Raw genomic sequence first — 20,536 nt, 5'->3', positions numbered from 1 at the left:
TATTTATTCACGGATGCGCTGTTCGTGGTTGAGGCGGCTGTGGCTGTGTGAGGGAGGAGGCAGGCAGGCCCCTTTCCCACCTCCGATCATCTTCCTGCCCCGCTTTCACGGGCGAGGGAACGGCGTGCGACACTGACAGCTGGGTAAAGCCCCTGTTTTCATGGCTGTTTGCTAGCAAGGAACTGTCCACAGTAAACTGCAAATCAAAGCTTGCCCTGGAAGTGCAGTGAGCAGGTAAAGGTCAGTTAACTCAGGAAGACTTAAACCTGTTTTGAACGCAGTCAGCCAAAGCGGCGTAAGAAGGGTCCAAGGCGAGCACGCCACGAAGTTCTGCTGTACGCAGCCTTCTCCCGCCCTGAACAGCCGCCCAAACGCCCGCCTGTCGTCTCACTGCCAGGGACAGAGGCAGGACACAGCCCCAGCAGCTAGTTACAGCGTCAGAACAAACTACAGGTATTTGTAACTCCGAGCTTCTGCTTTCCTGCATGAGCCTCGAGCTTCCTCGGAGAGAGACGCTGCGCTCGGCTTCGGCACAGCAGCCCCCGCGTTGGCATCAAGCACACCGTGCAGCCCGCTGCCGTCTTCCCTCTCCGTCACGCCCGGCAAGGCGCACACAGGAACTCATCAAGAGCGCCCACGTCCTGTACTGATCCCTGTTTTCAAAACAGGGAGACTCAAAGGTTGGCTGAAAATGTCAGGAAAATGGTTCCAGGGATTGTGTGTCTGTTTCAGGCTAACCCAGAATTGGCTTTGTAGCTTCAGAGATGATAATGTCACATTTATTGTACGAAAATGCAACAAAAAGGTGGGTAAAGATAATTATTCTAAAAGACTCCCGTTACCATGTTAGAAAAAAATACGTGTGTGTAGTGTAACACTGTGCAGCTTCTTTGTTTCTCCTTCCAGCACACACAGAGGACACGTTTTACCCACCTAGTGCAAGGTGTAAGCTAGGATTAAGGCAAGCAGCCCTTCTGCCAGGGAAGCAGGGCCTTCTCCTTCAGAGAGAATGATACAAATGTCACAAGAAGCAGGAGGAGCATAACCAAACTTGAACTGGAACTGCTCAATATTCCTTACCTTACAATATAAAAAACGGAGAACGGGTCAGCCTGAAAAACAGGTATTCTACCCCCTCCCCCAGCCGTAACCTTTGAAATGCTTAACAGAAAACAAGCAGTGCCAGAGCGGTGCTTTCACAAAGGCAACAGACTCTTTATTTCCACTGGAGGAAGAACCCACAGTTTCACCGCCAACCTCCCACCTTTGTCGCGAGCTCGAGGCCAGGCCTATTCCCTTTTTCCACTGGTGAGAGTCCCAGCGATCCCCTGCTCCAAGAAAGACGCAATTCCAGCACGGACCACAGCCACTGGGCGAGAAAGCCGACGTTCCTGCAGACACCCAATAAGCTATTTCAGGATGCAAGATGTATCACTAAACAAACAGGGTGCGGATATACCAGTTCTAGTGTACACGGAAGGAATTTTAATCACTTGCTATGTAAAACAATGAATTATTGGTTTAAAAGAGGGGTCCAGGTTACCAACCATCTCATGGGTGACGATCAAGTCCCTTTTATAGCGATTTACACTGGTTAATGGTGACGCAGAACCGCCCCGTTCTGCCCAAGGAACAAGGGCAGGATCAGGTGGCAAGATCAGAGCACGTGTACCATAGGTTCTTCACACTTCTGCCAGCCAGGACCGAGGCACAGTGCTGACACTCAGCTGCTGTAAGGCTTTCCTGGGGATCTACACCGCGTGCTTGTGGAGTGCCCTTGAGAGTCACAGTGAAAGTACTGTAAACACTGACAGAAGTGCAGATAAAACAGCTACAAATACGTTTTATGGTGAAAGACCTGAGGAAAGCTGGTTAAAACATACTCACGAATTGTTACAACACCGTTTTTATGCGTGTAGTCATATTTGCTTGTTTTAAAACCAATAAAAATACTCAGATAAAAAAATATATGTATTCACACGAAGGATGAGCGTTTGAATTTTAAAAAGCAACACACGCTTCCCTTTCAGATGACAGAATTAAAACTTCTCTTCCAATAAGAATACATTAAAATGTCCCCTGAATTTTTTTTCTATTTGAGTTTAGCACCCGCGCACAGGCACGCACTCATGCACACACCCCGAGCGATCGCAAAGAAGCGCCTGTATCTATCGCATGTTTTCTTGCTGCCCTCCGACTACGGGAACTAGCTGGTTTTGAATCACTGCAGAAACTGCTGCTTTACTAGGCAGGTGGTCCCATTTCAGGATGTAAAATTTTACTGGCTACTTGTTTTGTCCTTTTTCAGAAAGCACTAGTTTAATCTTGAGCTTGGATTAGCTGTTCAAGTATAAAATGATCTCTCTTAAGCAGGAGCACATGACAAAATCTCAGTTACTAGAGAAGAGATAATCCCATGTAAAGAACACTAACAGAAAACACCTGTCAGCGTGGTACACTGTCAGCATGAAGAACTACCGTGTGTATATGCATACAGATACTCTTCCACGCAGCGGTTGGAAGAAAGAGACAATGGCTTTGAATTATTCAGAAGTGACTAAGCAGATGAGTATTTCTTTGGTAAGTAATGAAGTTTCCCTCCTGAACTCCCCACGACTCGGGTTTTCAAGCTTCACCACAATCCTATATCCTGATGCTAAGCAAAATTTCCATCTGCTCTTCAATAAATACGTTTCGATATAAACCTGTCCTTCAAAGCTAAGACTGCATGGTTGGGGAGCCAAATGCAGAGTTCCATGATCTGAAACTCTCTCAAACAAAAAACAAATCAGCTTTTTGCAGCTGATGGTGCCAACTTAGAAGGCAGGTGAAATGTTTACTTAAGCAATCCAGGAGTGGTCTTTGGAGTGACAGCTCTGCGAGCCTTCGGTTTTCTGCAGATTAGATCATCCTTATTTCAGGACATTGCCAAGCAGTTATTTTTCCACAAGAGAAAGCTGTAAAACTTGCTGAAGCTCTGCATCTTCCTCTTCACGACGCTGCTTCTCCCGTTCCTCCTGCTCTCGGACAGACAACTCCATGGCAAGCTGCAAGTCTTTTTCAAAACTGGAAGGTTCGCCAGGGGTGCTGCAGTGGGAGTTACCCGAGCTTGTTAGATAGCTCTCCTGCAGGGCCCTGAAGGAGAAAAAGAACTTCAAGAAGTAAGAGAGACAGAGCCTATTTCGCATTTCCTGCAATGATCCTCCCTAGCGACTGTTTTCTAACTGCAAACCTGACAATCTCTCCCCAGAGGGCAGAAAGCGGGTTTCAGGGTGAGAGAGCGTTTGGTTTTAACTTCTGTAAAATTCCCAGCGTCAAACCCGTTCTTTGAAGGTTCCTCAGAATCTTTCCTACGTGCTAACAGTTAAATTTTCAGTGGGCTTCTAAAAGCATTCTCACCTAGTTTAAAGGTAACATGAGTTTGCATGTACAAAAGAACCAAGAGGATGCAGTTCTTTGCATGCACAAAGATTTCTGTGCACTTAATGGCAGGAAGGTCCCAGAGAAACCAGAGCATGTCCTCAAGAGTCCACTAAATAGATGTTGCTAAGTTTTTAAGGATTACATCATGCTTTTGAAAAGACAGAAGAGCTGCCCCGAAGTGTGCAGCAGCTAGGAAACAAACATTCAACCCAGAGGGACCAAATTCACAAATTTAAGAGTAGAACAGAAGTACCCTGTCTATTTGTCGGGTAAATCATTTGTTATGTGCGCTGACCAGTCCCACAGCTGAGCTAAAGAGCTATACTGTATAAGGCAGGGAGGCCCAGTTCAGAGTGCTTGCTTCTTGGAAAAGTCAAAGTTAGAAGAAACACAAGAAAATAGACCTTGAGTTCTGTGCATTTGCTACCTACGCACACAAAAAAATTCCAAAATTCCTTCATGCTACTGTTGGAAGTATTTTTGCTCTGTCACTGCATGGCTTCATGTGGAAAAAAATCAGTTACCTCTGATACTGTATATTGAAGTCCTGTGAATATGCAACTGCTCCATTGGAATGCACCCCCACTTCCTAGAAACGGGGAAAGACAGACAATTCCACAGCCGTTAACAGATCTGCCGTGCAACTCACTGCAAGGTAACTCTTAAATCACTCTTATTTCTTCTTTGAAACACATTACTACATTCCTCTCTTCCAAGGTTCTTAGAAAAACAGGTCCTACACTGGTTTAATCCAGGGACGCAGCTCTCGCTGCACAGTCCTTGCCAAAACCGTCACATCCGCACCGCACAGATTACAGCACACTTACTTTATTTCCTCCAGATTCCAACAAACTCTGCTGAATGGCAAACTGCATGATCTCGTTATCTTCGTCCTGCACGTGTATGTTCCGACCGTCGTCTTGGACGTGGTAAGATTTGGGGATCTCAAACACTGACTGGTCAACCTCAAAATTAGCACCTACAGAAGCCAAATATAGTTACAAATACGGAGGAGTTTATTTTTACAAGTTGCGACTTAAAAAATTCTGATCAATGTCTACACATGATTAAGGTAACTCCAAAAATTCAGGTAAACCACCTGGCTAAATATACCAACGGGCTTTGAAAGACATCTGTGGCAAACAAGCACAGCAGTAAGACAGAACGCCGAGTCTTTCTTCGGGATGCTGGCAAGCTATACACATAAAACCAGTGTGCAACAGAGCGCTGAGGTGGCTGAATTCTGACAAAACCAGATGGGGAAAAAAAAAAGGTCGCAGAAGACAAATACCGCAGCAGCACTTCTGAGGTTGTTCCTAATGAATGGGTCTGCGACAGCTCAGAGGACAGAGCGTCACTGGATACGTGCAGTCACGAGCAGCCTACTCAAATGGAATCCACTCTCTTCTGGAAGAGCACGCAGAGCTGTCACTTACAGCAATTTTGTATTCCACTTCCCATACCAATAGCTGCACCAGAGTTTAGGCCTCAGAATAACTGGGGAAGCTTGCTGGAGCTCAGTTTAGCCCTTTCAGCAGGCACAGACAGGGCAGAATGGGTCAGTACGATCGACATCACACGCTCCAGATCAGCTGTAAAGCACTGCAGCTTCCTCTCACCCGTGAATGCTTCCTTCTCTGCAGTTTAACCCCTCTCTCTCTCCTCTGCATTCCACTGACAGAAACGTAAAAAGAGGCGATTGCTGCATCTTTCCACTCCTTACCTGAATCGCCCTGTGTGCCTCCGACCATTGGTGATGACGTTTTGTCAGCTGTCCTGCAGCCATTGACATTTTCAAATGTAATTCGGGCATTCAGCACATGAAATAAGGGAATTTCTGTAAGAGAACAAAATTTCTGTCAGAGAACTCTCTCATTCACTTCCACACCTACAGCCACGTCAAACCCTTACATGTTTATTGAATATATTCCACAGGCACCATCCCGTAATGACAAAGTACAGAGCAACTCGCTTCACCAAGAAGTTGCCCTTTGTCTCTCTCGCCCCAAACCTCTTATTTTATAAAAAGATTTGCAAAATCTAAGGCATTGAAGATAAGAGGAAAGGGCTTAGCAACAGCTCACTTGTACTGAAACAATACTGTCTTTAAAATTCTACTTCTGTACTGGTCGTTCAGAATTGGTTTTCAATGACCCCAGGGGCACGAGACGTCTGGGTTCTCGGTTCTAGATACCAGCGAGACGACTAGTAAAATATTCACACGTTTTTTGTAAATATATGCTGCAAAAGCAATAGAAAGAATTGAATTGAAGAAGATGCTACAATAAAAATTGCTAAACATCACCTATTTTGACAGGAAATCCTGGTGGGAATTCCAGAGTGATGAAATCCCTCAGCCTGGCAAAATGCGCACTAGTTCTGGCCATCAGATCGATGATTGGAGTGACTTGTTCCATCAGGGACAAGGGAAACTCTTCACTCATCCACAAGGTTGCTTTAAATCTTGAAGAGAACGTCACATAAAAACATCCCTCAGCTTACAGTTTAGAAACAGATGCAAAGCAAAATACATAGCATTGTCACCTCCTTCATATATTTCAAAGAGTCAGAAGAGTTTCTGCTCTGAGAAGCTAAGCCACATGGCTGCTCAGACCAGAGGCAACGCACAGGAGGTTAGTAACAAGTTACAGCACGAGCCCAGATGTTTGATTTCGGGGAAGAATTAAGACTATAGCTGAATACTTCAAGATCTCTCCTTCAATTAATTTTGAAAGCTGGGGGAAAGCCACACTGGATATTTGTAAAAACGTTTTCCAGAGATTAGAAGACTGGGAAGAGACAAACTGGAAAGAGTTAAAATTTTATTTCTCACTTCTGCGTTCGAATGGTGACTTCTTTCGGTCTTCCTATGTCTCTACCTTTCAAATCAAATTCTGGGTCAAAGTATTCCTCCAGAGTAATTGCAGTAGGATTGTTACTTGCAGCATACTCTGTTGTCTTGGTCGTACTCTACAAGGACAGAGAGAAAAAGAAGAAAACCAAAAGTACGGAACAGACAGCGGCTACTACGAGAAACTTTGAAGTTACTTCTTGTGAAGCAACTCATTCTCGATTTTAGGCACCAGTGCCACAGCCACAAACACAAGCACACACATTTAGGCTGCTTTCTATGGAGATTAAAAATCTCCAAGCATTTTAGAGATAGGAAAAGTCTACTTAAATACTTCAAAGCTAGAAACCAACCAGAAATGCACACGCAAGCTACAGCGTTTCTAGGCTCCAAATCCTCTCTTAAAGGCAAAACTTTGATGGGGTATTTGAAACAAAAACCTCTAGATCCATGTAAGCTCTGCAGCACCATCCCAATACAGAGCCAGCAGTTGGCAAATCCGTTATCTCCTGTACTTAAGTATGTACAGATGCAAGGGAGTTTCTACAGCTGTATCAAAATCTTTATGGACACATTTCAGAACAGCAGAGGATATACGGATTTCCCCGAGCTGCTCAAGAGCAGGGTGCTAACACGTCACTTCACCCTTTTCTGTCTGTGTCTGATGATGGCCAGGCCAGCGCTGTCTCCCACCCGTGGCTCCTGCAGGTCTGCAGACATCTCTTCCCACGTTACTGGTGGCTTGCTCAGATTTACTGCCACCGCTCGCACCCCAGCTCTTGCTGTGCTAACGGATTCTGCGTCTTTCTCGTAAGAGTATTCTGAAGGAGATACCTGCTATTCACACAGAACATTTGAGGGCTTAAAACAAACAAAAACGTCCTCAGGGAAAATTCAAACATCAGAATCAAAATTGCTGCCAAACTAAGGAAACAAGAGCCAATTCCACACACCTAGAGTTACTATTGGCACAGATCTCGGCGCTGCAGTGACCTGTTTTGACGCCAGAGACACTCACCTGAGCACCGTACTCATGCTCCACCGTACCCAGAAATGATTCCAGGGGGTTCCTGTCAGCTTCAGGCAACAAGAGGGAAAAAACAAAAAAATCTATTACTATTAATTAGCAGTAAAACTTATGTACACACCAGGCTAACAAGCAAGGCTTCCAACCCAAAGCGAAGCAAGCTGTTCACATCTCCTGGAAGCTTTACCAGGCAAGCCCAGGGCCTAAAGCTGACCGTATAAAACAGGTACAACACACAGAATAGAGGCGAAGATTTTCAGTGGTTTCTATCATTAGCAGACAGCTTTATTACTCACAGTGCCTCTCCTCCTGGGCCCCAAGGGAGGCCAATGAAGGGCAGCGTTTCCACATGAAGTTACTGGCTGGTCACCCTTTACTCTAGTTTAAATACGCCAAGAAATTAGTGGACCAAACCAAACCAAAAAGTCCAAGCAAACAAAGCCTACATGAACGCTGTCATCATGGCCAAAGTGAAGTAAAAGCATGAATACATTCCAGGGCAGGAAAAAGCATGGAAAAGTGCAGCCTTTCAAAACTTTCAATAAACTTATAACAGTTTCGAAGGCCTCTTCTTTGCTCTAAATGCAGCTAGCATCAATACTGATTCACTGGCAGGTCAGCAGTCAAGTAATGAGCTGCCTCAGACACAGAACGTGTAAAAATAAAGCAGGGCAAAGTCAGCAAGAAAAGTAACTCCCTTGTCTGCCTCCCAGCTCTTCTGCAGTCACACAGAGAAGGTATCGGAGAGCCAAAAGGTTCTACTCATTTCAGGTTATCCTACAGGAAAACTACCTTTATATCTTTTCTTCTCCTCTTCTGTTAAGTGTTCCGTTCGGATTTTTGTGACCACATTCACATTGTTTGCAATGTATACCTTTAAAAAAAAAAAAAGTGCACGGACAAAAAACATCACAGGTTAAAAAAAGAGAGTTCTCGCAGGTAAAACACCAGATACATAAATGTAAAGACAGAATAAAGCAGCATGGATCCGCCTCTCATTGACAAAGATCTTAATCTTGAACATACTGGTGATCAACAGGAAACGCTGCGCTTCGATTTTTCTGATCGCTTTGGTGTCATGGAAATCCTCCACCCGACAGCGCGGACAGCCCTACGCTAAGGCCCGAACCACATGCCACCTGCTGGGGAAGCTGACAAAACACGAAACCCCGCGAATCATCCACCCCAGCATCTCCAGACAGCACTCATCTCGCCAGCGTCCTGCGCCGGCAGAACGGCAAAGGAGTCTGGCCATCGGCTCCGACGGCAGCAGAAGTCAGCCTGTCAGCCAGGCTCCTGGGAAGCAGATTTACCCGCTTCTACACGTGGCTTTGTGACTAACTAAACCAACCTCAAAGCTATTCAGGCATTTCCAAGCTTGCTGGAAAGAATCCCCACCTGGGCAGAGATTTTAAGAGAGACCAGGGAGGGTGAGTCAGATAACGCTATTTCTAGGCAGAGGTTACTCATAGGACTTTCCAAATCAAACTTAGTGATAGTTTAATTCTGCAGGAACACTGACAAACCCCATGTCCAACTGAATAGTCCTGCAATCTTACCAGAAAAACCTTCATATAAAAGTAGAAAGCTATTCAGCATTTCTGTTAAACGAAATTACAAAATGTAATCTATCACACAAATTCCAAAACCTGGAGTAAACAGACTGACGAATCGGGGAAGTTAATGCTTGTGATTCTTAACCTAAAGCCCTAACACTGTAAGGCTGTAAAGCCATCTTCAAAAATATTTCACTAAGGTGAAATGGAAGACAAAAACCAGTGTCGGATGGAACAAATCTAAGCAACTGGATGACTCACGAGCATGGTCAGGGTCTTTAATTTACCAGCACTCTCTTATTACTTGAATCCATGATGCAACTCAGGGCAGCAGGAGGCTGTCACTTCCTTGCAATGCTGTTACCAGAGAGTGCTCAAGGCACTGCACCAACAGGTTCCTCGTCTTTTAAACAGTGAAAGAACGACAGTATTCAAAACTGAGTTAGATTCCAGTTTTTGGATAGAGGGGAGTTCTGGCAGTTATGCGGAATCTTTTGCCTCTCTTCTCCTGAAATGCTTTGATCCCCCCTCTCCCCTGAAGCCGCTGCAGAAGTTCCTGCATACAGGCACCATCCCTCCCACGAGCCTAGCAGCCTCAAAGTTCCTGCCCAGTTCTGCTGCCAACAGAACAAAGCTCTCGATGGGAAGTTTAAGACCTGAAATATTCAGGTAATAAAGGCAAAACACCATCATACTTCAGTTAGCTATTAGACCTCTTAATACAATAGAATGAACTTTACCTTTGCTTCATAACCATTTACACCTTCTGCTTTTTCTGTCCTCCATACCCAGAATCCAGATGTGGTTCTGACAAAAAGTGAACACCACAAGTGTCTATACAGTTGCATTTCTACACAATCCCCAGCCCGTTTTTCTAAAACTGATTTTAAGCAACATTTGATAGGTTATTTGACTCTCAACCCCAGAGAAAAGCACAGGTCAATCTGCCCTCACGCACACATATTACAAGAGGTCCAAGGAGGTTGTGCTGTTGCTGTTCTTAGTCAGTCTGTGACAAAAGCAGAAAGGCTGACAGATCTCGGATGGAGATGTGGACACCTGAGTAACAGAGCAGGACAGCCTCAAATCTTACCGAATTATTTTGCCTGACAGCCTGGGCGCGGCAGCTTTTAACTTGCAGTTTAATTTCAAAAGTAACCTGTCACTGCAATTTGGGGAACTGGATAGTAGGAATACTTCTGTCCAAGAAGTCTTAGTTGCTGGATGTGTAGATGCTGCAGCTGCTAAGGCTCAGTGCACATCACAGGGACTCATTCTGGGCAGCTTTGAAAGGGTAAAAAATATTCAGGAGAAAGATGCTGGGATTATTCATCTGACTTTGAAAACACTTGTTTTGTATGATCATGGGGGTGGTTTACTGCGTCACGGAGCACTCCAAAAGCAGCTTCGTAAAAAGGATTGTTTGAACTAAGCTGACAAACACCTGGATAAGCACGTGTAGTAAACAAGGAAGACAAATGTGTGTCAGTGGAACTATACATGTATTTTGATTTAAAGTATTAATGTGAGAGTTGACTGACTTCGCTACAAGCTCCGAGTTCTTGCCCATTAGTTTCAGCACGATACATTGGGATGGGGTGGAATGCAAACTTGTAATGAGACATGAACGTTGATGTCACTAATACGACAAACGGGAAGTTTTCTGCAAAACACTTCTTCCAACTGGAAATTTTTTGCACACCAACAATGGCAAGCTGACCAAGCCAAATTTCTTTATCTAATGGTATGTGAAGTTTAAAATAACCTCAGATCTAGCCCTAAAAGTTTATATTACCATGGCTTTCGAGAGTTTGTCTTTAAAAGCTTTGTTGCTAGTATGATCTTGCGTCATCTTGAAGTGCTTATTTGTGAAGAGAAACTTTGTATCTTACCTTTCAAAAGCAATATTTTTTGTGTCAAGGCATGTATTAATGATCGGAGATGTCAGGCGTCTCTCCACATCTTTCCTTTTCGGTGTCATAGATCCCAACGTCAAACGCTTCATGTGCTGGGAAATCTCAAAACGCTCCGTTGTGACGAACTTATCGTCATGATTGATCTCGATCAGTTCTGCCCAACCTCCGGTATCTGGCGGAAAAGGTAAATCTCAATCTAAAAACCTTAGCAACAGATTCCAGAATGAAAAACAGAATCTACTGTAGATCCAGTCAGGGTGGACGCCAATTCACTGTATTTTGCACTCTGCTGAAATCAAATTTGGAGCTCTATCTATTGTCTATTTGGGGGGCAGGGAGCAGGAGGGGGAAAGCTAAGTAAAAGACTGAAGACAAATAATCGCTCCACTACCAAATTTTGACCTCAGATTTACTCATAGAAAATAAGCCGTTACATTAAACCACAAAACAGTATCTCTACGAGACACTCACGGAATATATGCATAAAACTTTTATACAGTTCAGTACTCAGCCTCAACAGGCCTTTGTGTGCAGAATCGGGATTTCTCATTGCAGCTCGCATGGTATTTGATGATCAACGGTGCAGACCTGCTAAAATATTTACCTTCTCCCTTGAAAATTAAACTGCGCCTTCCTCTCTCCCAGCTCATATTTTCAAAGCCCAGTAAAGTGATATCAACACGCAGCTTGGCACCACTTTTCCAGATGCGGCAGACATCACGTGGACAAACTCTAGAAACCAGTGGGACTACAAAAGAAAAATGACAAAAATGTAAACAGAAAATACTCAAGCAACTAAGCACGGAGGAAGTCCAAACTCAAGCAGAAGGCAGATCCCTGATTCAGGATTGCTCAGTACTATGAGCATTACTCCAGAGGAGGTGAGATACTGAGCTTCTTTAGCTTTTAAAACAATCAGCTTGAGGACAAAATGCACCAACATTAATTTAAAGATACGTCTTTAATCTATAAAGATACATCTTTCAATTAAAGATATGAGAAGGAAGAAGACATTAGTTCAGAAGAAAAGATGCAAAATGGCACAAACTCCGTCTCCTGGCAGTCTAATAGTTAGCTGTTTGGAAAATTAAGTCAACTGCAAGGCCTAGCGTTCATTCCTTCAAAAGAAAAGCAGGTCCTTCCCAAGGGGTCTGTGCATCTTGATATGAGATATGTATCACTGTCTTAGTCACTGGCAGCCAGAGACAGGTAAGCAAAACCCCAAGATGAGTCTTCAGCAATTCTAACAATGGCTAAACTCTCCATTAAAAACAAACAAACCAAAAAACAGCTAACAAACCAAGTCAACAGGAAACAAAGAATAATTGTGCAACAAAAATATAGGAGGCTATTCTGAGAGGTGAAAAGAAAAGTATTCCGGGGAGCTGGTAATTCTCTGCTTATCTTTTGTGACATCTGTACATACGCAAGTCTCTCTGTCTGCAGTTTAGAAGAGGTAACGATGACGAGGATTCTTACCCCAGCTAGTGAACTCCCATTTCATTTCCACATAAAAGTCAGGAGTCTGGAAAAGGAAAATACTTCATGAATACTTCCTGAAACAGTTTTCATTTAACATACAGTACAGCATTTCTTGTGAACATTTTAGATACAGGAAAACAAAGAAAGAGCAGAACTCAAGACATGATAAATGAGCATTACAAAAATGAAATTGAAGCTAACAAACAGAAAAGACACTGGCCTACCACTGCTGCCTTCTGCTACGCTCTTCCTCCTTACTTTACTATAGGAGCAGTAACACCTTCAAGATTCAGCCTCCAATGTCGGAGTTCATGACTAAGGGTTTCAAACCAAAGCCAAGGAAAAGTCTCCATCCCCCACAGCGCTATGCCATATGCAAGTTGAAATGAAGAACACAGCTGCCCATCTGATTTCAGCGTACTCAGCTGAACTACTTGAATGAGAATTGCAGTCTGGAGTAAGAGGTTTAAAGCAAATAATTACCTCGTTAATCTTTTGGAGTAATTCAGGAACTCCTCCAAGTGTCATAGAGGTCTGCTGGTAGTCCCGATGCTGCAGAATCATTTGTACCATCTCCGGATCTCCTGTACTGACAGCCTCATGTAAAACTGAAAGAAATCCACACACAAGCTAGCTTCAGCTTGCTTTCTGAGCAAAATGCGTAATGTAAAAGCAGCCAAAATACAACATCTGGAACTGAAAAGTGTTCTCCAAGTTATCTTTACCTGTCCACCCCTGTGCATTCTCTTTAGTTACGTCTGCCTTGTGTTGAAGGAGGACTTTGGCAGATTCTATATAGCCCAAGGAAACAGCAAGGTGCAACAAGGTCCGGCCTCGTGGATCACGTTGATCAACATCCTGTTGAGTATTCGAGAAAGAAATAACGCTGAAGCCGTGCTGTCAAACACGACTGATCAGGGCACACTGAGAAGAGCTTATATAAACAAAGCTTGTCAGCAGTAATCCAGGAGTCAATATTCCCTAGGTATCCCCACGTATCAGTCTGTCGTGCACAGCCGACTCGGGTTGCAGACACCACCGTACCGCCCTTCCGCACTCCGTACAGTGCAATCTCACTTCCCCACTGGAATAAAAAGAGAAGCAGAACAGGGCCTATAAAGCCAACACAGTAAGAACTGGTATCGCTGTAAGACACGACTGAGTTCTTGTTGATGCTTCTCGTTTCTTTTCCCGTAATTATTTCCCCGTCTATCTCCCTTCAGGGGGAGTCTCCTTCAGGAGAAGACAGGGGTTCCAGTCTGTGCGCCTTGCACCACGGACAGACAGCAGCCTGAGAGACCAATAGAGAGTTGAACATCACACAACATAATGGGGAGGGGGAAGGAGAAAAAAAAAGGTAACCGGGCATACAACACCAATTCGTATAGCACTTTTTGAAAGCATAGAAGCAAATGGTATTTTACAAAGCATCTATTCGACTGACACACACAGCACAATGAGGAGTGAGTGCATTTTGTACAAGTCACTAAAAAAAAAAAAGAAAAAAACTACACAAGCATAAATATCCAAAACATGCAAGCACAACATACTCATACCTTACATATTTTTCACTATTAGCTTAGAGATTTGAAACAGAAGAGCATCTATAACTAAAGGAAAAGGGGAAAGTCAATAGCAGAATAAGAAAAGAAAGTTATTATGCAAGTTAACACGGTTATCTGACAGCTTTAAGTTAGAAAGATCACACACCGAGCGGGGAAAGCTTCATTTTAAAGCATTCTCTCTTCACTTCTGTGGTCGACCACCAATCAATTTGCTTCCCCACTCCCCACAGCTCCAGAGCCTACGCACCGCCAGGTGAAGGACTCGCCGGCGTCCCTCCCCAGCGTCTTTGCTGCTGTTAACCGGTAACCACGCATTCTACCCATCACGTGCCGTATCGAGGGCAGCTGGCAACTGTCTTTCGATCCCCTCACGCACCCCGCTGACAGCAAGCAGCTTATCCCAAGGAAGCAGGAGGAAACGTATCTTTGGAATACTTTAAAAAGTGATATTATTTAAAAGCAGATGAAGGAAGTACGAGACATAACTCTGTCTAAACACGTTGCTCATTTCCTTACAGTGTAAAGCGTCTGAGGTAGGAAGCAGCGCTTCACTGGTGTGTGAACTGCAGTATGAGACTAATAAGAAGCAGAATGATCCTTCTTTAATGACAAACTTTCACAGGCGAGAACATTATGGAAACAGAAATAAATGCAGAGAAGCAACGTGCCAGTAAGGTTAAAGATTTTTGTTAAGGAATCAGATCACAAGAGTTAGACAAAAAGTAACTGCATTCCAAAGACTCTCCTAAAAATAGGACAGAAGCATGCCCTAAGCAAGCATTAGTAAGTTGTGGTGTACCGTTAGAACTGCAGATGATAGCCACTGGTCAGGAGGTGGCACAGCTGGCCTTTGGCTCATATACTTGTGGTGTCAGGTATAATGTAATTAACACACTCAGCTTCTGCAAACTGTACCCCAGATTAGCAACTGTCCGAGCTTTCACACGGCATCTCAGCAAGAAGGATGCCCAAGCTCCGCTGCAGCTTTTCAGATCGCTTCCTTACGTCACTGCCATTTCTCACTTGGCCATCCCAGAGAGGGAACAGCTTTGTATTTTTCTGCTCTACAGCATGAAACAATGATCCTTTTTTTTTTTTTTTTTTTTACCAGAGATGCTGCAAACATTCCAGTCAGTATAAAAACGCTGCCCCCACAGCCTTGGACAGCAAGGAAGCTGCCAAAACTGCTGGTCCTCAGCAAGCTAGAGGCCGGTTTAATCTTCGGCAGCAGCAGCCACCTTTGCTGCATGTTGACTTCCCATTAATGCAAGCAATATTTATTGCTTTTCTGGCACAGAAAAAAAATTCACGTCCATCATATCTGCTCTCCCTGATCTTTTTCAATGACTCCTAATATTTTCCACAGAGCTATTCTGCAACCTGCACTTGAATGCTCTGAGCACAGCTTTACAGCTAAGAAGTCAACTTTTAATGACTTACATAACGAAAAGTATATTATTACACCTTCTTACATCACTCCCGCAACCACAAATAAATAGGTAAAGAAAAAGAAGCGCAGCAAACAGACCTGGCAGTACCATTAAGGTCACTTCTCCCTAGAAAATCAGCAAGCGAGGGGCACCAAGCCCTGCACCGTGGCACCAGCTCTTTTGGGACCACCAGCCCCAGAGCAGCCCCTCTCTCGCCCAGCTTGGCACCCCGGTTACCTTGTCCTGCAGCTCCTCGTCCAGCCGCCTGTAGTCATTATTCCAGACCAGGACGTGCAGGGGAAAAGCACTGCTGGCCCTGCCAGGGGAACTCATCATGCCACACACCTGCGGGAGCGGGGGAAGCAGGGTGCCTACCCTCACTGTTCCCCCCGCTCTTTCTTTTGGAGACCCCAGGTCACCCCAGCCCTGAGCCCTTCAGCTTCTCCACTCGTCCACCTGCCCCAGGGGGAACACCGGGCCGCAACACCCTACGAACCCTTCAGCCCGCTCCCAGGGGTGCTCCATGCAAAACCCCTGCTCCTGGGGCTCCCCTGCTCCTGGGCAACCCGCCCCCCCCAGCCCCACGCTGCAGAGGGGGTCCCCTGCTCCTGCTGCCCCCCACGCTCCCGGGGGCCTCCCCTGCTCCCCTCAGCGCCTCACTCCCGGGGGGCTCCCCTGCTCCCCTCAGCCCCTCACTCCCGGGGGGCTCCCCTGCTCCCCTCAGCCCCTCACTCCCGGGGGGCTCCCCTGCTCCCCTCAGCGCCTCACTCCCGGGGGGCTCCCCTCAGCCCCTCACTCCCGGGGGGCTCCCCTGCTCCCCTCAGCCCCTCACTCCCGGGGGGCTCCCCTCAGCCCCTCACTCCCGGGGGGCTCCCCTGCTCCCCTCAGCCCCTCACTCCCGCGGGGCTCCCCTGCTCCCCTCAGCCCCTCACTCCCGGGGGGCCCCCCTGCTCCCCTCAGCCCCTCACTCCCGGGGGGCTCCCGCCCCCCTCGACCCCTCGCTTCTGAGGGCCTCCCGCTCCCCTCGGCCCCTCACTCCTGGGGGCCTCCCCTGCTCGTGAGCCCGCCCACCCACAGCCCCCCAACTCCTGGGGGCCGCCCGTTCCCCTCAGCGCCTCAACTCCTAGAGGGCTCCCCCCAGCCCCCCCCGCCCGGCGGACCCACCGCCCCGCGCCCCCCCCTTCCTGTCTCTCCAGGGCAGCCACCGGGACGGACCAAAGCGCGGCCGGCGGGGGGCTGCGCCTGGGTTCCCCTCAGCGAGCCGCCACCGACGAGCCCACGGGAAGAGGAAGTCGCTGCTCCCCGCCCTGCTGTACCCCTTCCCCCCCCCCGCGGGCGGGCAGATGGAGCCTCCCGCCCGCGAGCTGCCCCATCGACCTCCGCGCGGGGGAAGGCGGCAGCGCAGCGCGGGGCCGGGTGCGGCGCTCTGCACTGGATGCTCCCCCCCCCCCGCATCCACCGAGCGTTGGTTTCGCCCGCGAGCGGCGGCGGGAGCGCCCGCCCTGCCGCCGCCATGATGGGTGAGGGCAGGGCTTGATGGCGGCGGCCTCTTCCGCCAGCCCGCGGGGCAAGGCTTCCGAAACCTCGCTTCTCCCAGCTCCCTCCCTGCCCTGGTCGGGAGGGGACGGCGAGCAGCCCGGCGCAGCCAGGAACAAACCTTGCCACCCGCGCCCCAGCCAGAGCCACGCCTAGGATGACTTTTGCCAGGAGCAAACATGGCGGCCCGGGGTCCTCCCTGGCACCGCCCCCCGCCGCCGGCGCAGGCGGCTTGGTGAACCGGGGCCGGCGGCGGGGCGGGCGGAGCTGCCGCGCGCCTGCGCGCTGCCGCCTCGGCTGGGCCGCCCGGCGGGCTGGCGGCAGGAAGCGCGGGGCCCCGCCGCCGCCGCGCACCATGTCCAAGCGGCTGAGGAGCAGCGAGGTCTGCGCCGACTGCAGCGCCCAGGGTAGGCCCCGGCTCCCGCCGCGCCTGGGCTTCGCTGCCGCTCCCCGGCGCCGCCTCCCCCCGCTGCCCTCCCCGGGGGCTGCGGCCTAGGGCCGCGCTCCGGGGCTCGGTGGAGCGGGAGCCGCTCGGGCTCGGGGTGAGGGGGGCTGGAAGAAGCTGGAGGACGCGCCAATTAGTGAAGTGTTGGATTAAATGAGAGGGGCTTTTCACGAGGGTGTGCAGTGATGGGACGAGGGGGGAATGGGTCTAAACTAAAGGAGGGCAGATTTAGATTAGATATTAGGAAGAAATTCTTCCCCATGAGGGTGGTGAGGCCCTGGCCCAGGCTGCCCAGAGAAGCTGTGGCTGCCCCCTCCCTGGCAGGGCTCAAGACCAGGTTGGATGGAGCTCTGAGCACCCTGGGCTGGGGGAAGGGGTCCCTGCTGATGGCAGGGGGGTTGGAACCAGATGATCTTCAAGATCCTTTCCAGCCCAAACCGTTCTGTGATCCTCAGCCTTGCGGTGATGGAGCCGAAGGGCGGGAGGAGGGCGGCGGTGGCATCGCTGGAGGGGGCAGGGGCCGTTTATGGGGGCTGCTGAGGGTGGAGGTGGCTTTGGAGACATCCCTTGTTCTGAGGGCCGGGGGAGAGTGAAATTACAGCGTGTTGAGGGCATGACTCGCCCCACGGCCCGAGGGGAGTGGGGTGTCGCAGACTCCCCTCGCGAGGCAGCTCCGAAGGCTCCGGCAGCCTTGGCAGCACCGGGGAGCTGACGGGCGCGTTGCCTGTCTCGCGCTGCGGGCGGGTTTGGGACCGTACCGAAGCAAACCTGGTGGTTGGAAAGGCAGTGGCGTCTCCTTTTCTGACCGTCTGGAGTTTTGTGGTACTTAGAACCATCCAGTTTACAAGTTATTTTAGCAGCTGTGTGTCTTTGTTGTCTGTCTTTCTCGGAGTTACCTGGTTTTTGTTGTTTGTGTTCTGTGCTGGTCCTTCCAATGTAGTTACGTGCGTGCTGAAAGGGGTGAAGGCACTGTCATGTAGGTAATGTTTGAATGGCCAGAGGTACCCTGTGGGAGAGAGGGTAACAACGTTTGTGAAATGGGACTGCTGGCTGAAAACAAACAAACAAAAAAAACCACAAAAAAACCCACAAAACAAAACAAACCCCCAAAAGCCCCAAACAAACCCAAATTATCTCCCAGGGAGTTACTTTTATCTTCGTAGAACTTTGTTTGCACAGTAACTTCAGCGTACGTGTCTTATGTCAGCAGCTGCCCCTATCTCATACGAGGTAGGATATCTATGCTTTTAAACATCAGGGGTGCTACGACTCTGAGATAAAGTTGTGTTACTGTGTTTGTATTCATTAAGCTCGTCAGGACTATGCAGTATATCAGAATCACTGTTAGGGTAATCTTTATTTTGTTTTGTCATGGCATTAGCATTGTCAGATATTTACTTGATCTTGGTGAAGAAATCTGCTCGTTTATCCCTATATATAAAGAAATCTTAATTAAATCCTTTCTTAAATAAAAACAAATAAAAAAACCCCGAGCCTTTCTTTGACTTAAACCAGAGAGAGTTTGTCGGCGGGGTGTTTGGGAGCTGCTACGCTGTGCCAGGAGACCGGGGCACTGCAGCCTTTGCGCCCAGATCAGGCGTAGTGAGCGCAGGATGCCTGGCTGCTGTGATAATTAGTGCTTGCCCCTTGAACTTCATCGATACACGCGTTGTTTCTGTGGCAAAGTGTGAATAGTTTTCTTTTGCGTCGGGTGATTTTACGTGTACTTTTATGGTATGCTTCCTATTCTCAGGCAGGAGTTCGCTTCTCAGACTCACGGTTCAGGCTTGCCTTCATCACACGCTTCCTGTTTTGAATCGCTCTGCCATGTTCCTGAAAACAGATTCGACCTATCTTTCTAGCTTCTCCTTTGTTGTATTTTGGTATTGTCTTAAGCATGTTTTGCTTGTGTCCATAATTGGATCTCCTTTAAAAATGATTAAATTCCAGCACAGACACTTCATTAAATTAAATTTAAACCTGAAATATCAATTTTCCGTAACGAGACAGCACTTTCTCTGTATCTTCAGGCTGTCTAACTGCGTGTTCCTTCTCCCTTTCCCGTCCCCGTCTGTTACTGGGGAACCAGTCAGTGGTGGCCGTGTAGTCATACCAGCCAGGTATGAATCGAATTGAGGGGCTGCAAATCGTTGTGTGGTTTCATTAAAAAACCTCTTTCACTTAAACCAGTGTGACTCGGAAAACAGTTTGCAGCGCTTAACTTCCCAGTGCTTTTTGGTCAGTCCGCTCTCCGCCATGCACGCTGTTGGATCCGCTCTGTTCCGTGTTGTTTAGGATCCTAAACTGGGACCTGAGCTGCTGCCAGTCCTCTCTCTGGCCCCCCCAGTGCTTAGTGGGAGCAAAGAGCGTTCTCTTGGCCTGCTGGGCTGAACTTTTCGGTTCCCTTGCCAAATCTGTTGTCTTTTTTCTTTTATTGTCATCTTTGCACCGCGCCATCCACCTTTCCAATGGTGCCGGTTTCTGACAGGTTCTGCATAAACGTGGACTCTTTCATCAGTGTGATTTCTTCCAAGTAGAATGTACAAGCTGAAATTAGGAGCAGGGCCTCAGCTTTTTTCTGCAGAAGAAATTTAAAGCCCCGTTTCTGCTGTGAAGGGAACAAATAAACAGCAGCTGACTTTGTCACGGCTAAACGCCCGTTGTTTGGAGCCGGTGAAGTTAGGTATCGAGATGGGTGTAAAGAAAAAACCCGATGACTGCTAGTCAAAACAGCGTGAGGTTTGCAAGCAGCCTGTAACCAGTGAGTGCAACAGGAAACGTAATGGCTTTCAGAAGAATCCTATTAGTTTATGAATGAGTGTGTGATAAGGTTGTCTGTAATGAAGAGAGGCTAGACTCGTTAATCTGGAAAGCTGCCTCCAGTCTCGGGTTGTTACCTTAGCGCTAATGCATCTCATTTCATTGTGATTCTTTTTTTCCTTCTTAGAAGCGAAAGTTGTTAAAATAATGGAATGGTTTAATAAGGAGGTTGCATGCTTGTTATTAATTTTTAAATTAGGTTTTTTCCTACAACATACGCTTTAATTTGGCTGTGGGCTGTGATAGCTATCATCTGTGAATAGATGCTTGCATCCCTCACGGCCGTGGTTCAAACAGGTTTGCCTGCATTGCCTTCAGCACACACACAACATCGACTCCGCTGAAAAACCACAGCTGTGATCAGATCTCGTGTCTCAGGGAGTCAGTAAATTTACTGCATGGGTCAGAGAAGACTTCTTTGTGATGCACAATTGCTTCGATGTGTTCTGACAGGATGCAGAAGATCTCTCATCAGATACCAGGCT

The 20,536-nt window shown here is 47.5% G+C and overlaps 2 protein-coding genes across 7 annotated transcripts in view; one reads left to right on the top strand and one right to left on the bottom strand.

Moving 5' to 3' along the window:
• Positions 1–1,214: 1,214 nt before the first annotated feature.
• Positions 1,215–16,554, bottom strand: ANKRD13A (ankyrin repeat domain 13A). Of its 3 annotated transcripts, XM_075435027.1 has the most exons (17): positions 16,466–16,525; positions 15,488–15,566; positions 13,812–13,865; positions 12,981–13,113; positions 12,739–12,863; positions 12,253–12,298; positions 11,378–11,521; positions 10,750–10,945; positions 9,598–9,664; positions 8,094–8,175; positions 7,293–7,351; positions 6,257–6,393; positions 5,729–5,886; positions 5,147–5,260; positions 4,251–4,402; positions 3,948–4,012; positions 1,215–3,135 (listed from the first exon to the last, which is right to left on the bottom strand). In XM_075435027.1, the coding sequence occupies exons 5-17, from the start codon at positions 12,826–12,828 to the stop codon at positions 2,937–2,939; spliced, it is 1,509 nt and encodes a 502-aa protein (XP_075291142.1). In that variant the 5' UTR covers positions 12,829–12,863; positions 12,981–13,113; positions 13,812–13,865; positions 15,488–15,566; positions 16,466–16,525; the 3' UTR covers positions 1,215–2,936. The 3 variants fall into 3 exon arrangements, with proteins under 3 accessions (XP_075291142.1, XP_075291144.1, XP_075291143.1); XM_075435029.1 differs by lacking the exon at positions 13,812–13,865 and having other exon boundaries at positions 15,488–15,595; positions 16,466–16,554; XM_075435028.1 differs by lacking the exon at positions 16,466–16,525 and having other exon boundaries at positions 15,488–15,577.
• A 529-nt stretch (positions 16,555–17,083) lies between these two features.
• The window catches only part of GIT2 (GIT ArfGAP 2), a 31,120-nt gene continuing 27,667 nt past the window's right edge, over positions 17,084–20,536 (top strand). For all 4 annotated transcript variants that reach the window (XM_075435020.1, XM_075435022.1, XM_075435021.1 and 1 more), the window contains exon 1: positions 17,084–17,193. In XM_075435020.1, coding sequence (XP_075291135.1) covers positions 17,142–17,193 — 52 coding nt within the window. In that variant the 5' untranslated portion in view covers positions 17,084–17,141. The remainder of the gene's footprint in view (positions 17,194–20,536) is intronic.

This window comes from Opisthocomus hoazin, chromosome 13 (assembly GCF_030867145.1).
Source record: "Opisthocomus hoazin isolate bOpiHoa1 chromosome 13, bOpiHoa1.hap1, whole genome shotgun sequence".
Lineage (NCBI taxonomy): Eukaryota > Metazoa > Chordata > Aves > Opisthocomiformes > Opisthocomidae > Opisthocomus > Opisthocomus hoazin.
Note: the sequence above shows the minus strand (reverse complement) of the source record. Positions and strands in the feature narration are given on the sequence as shown.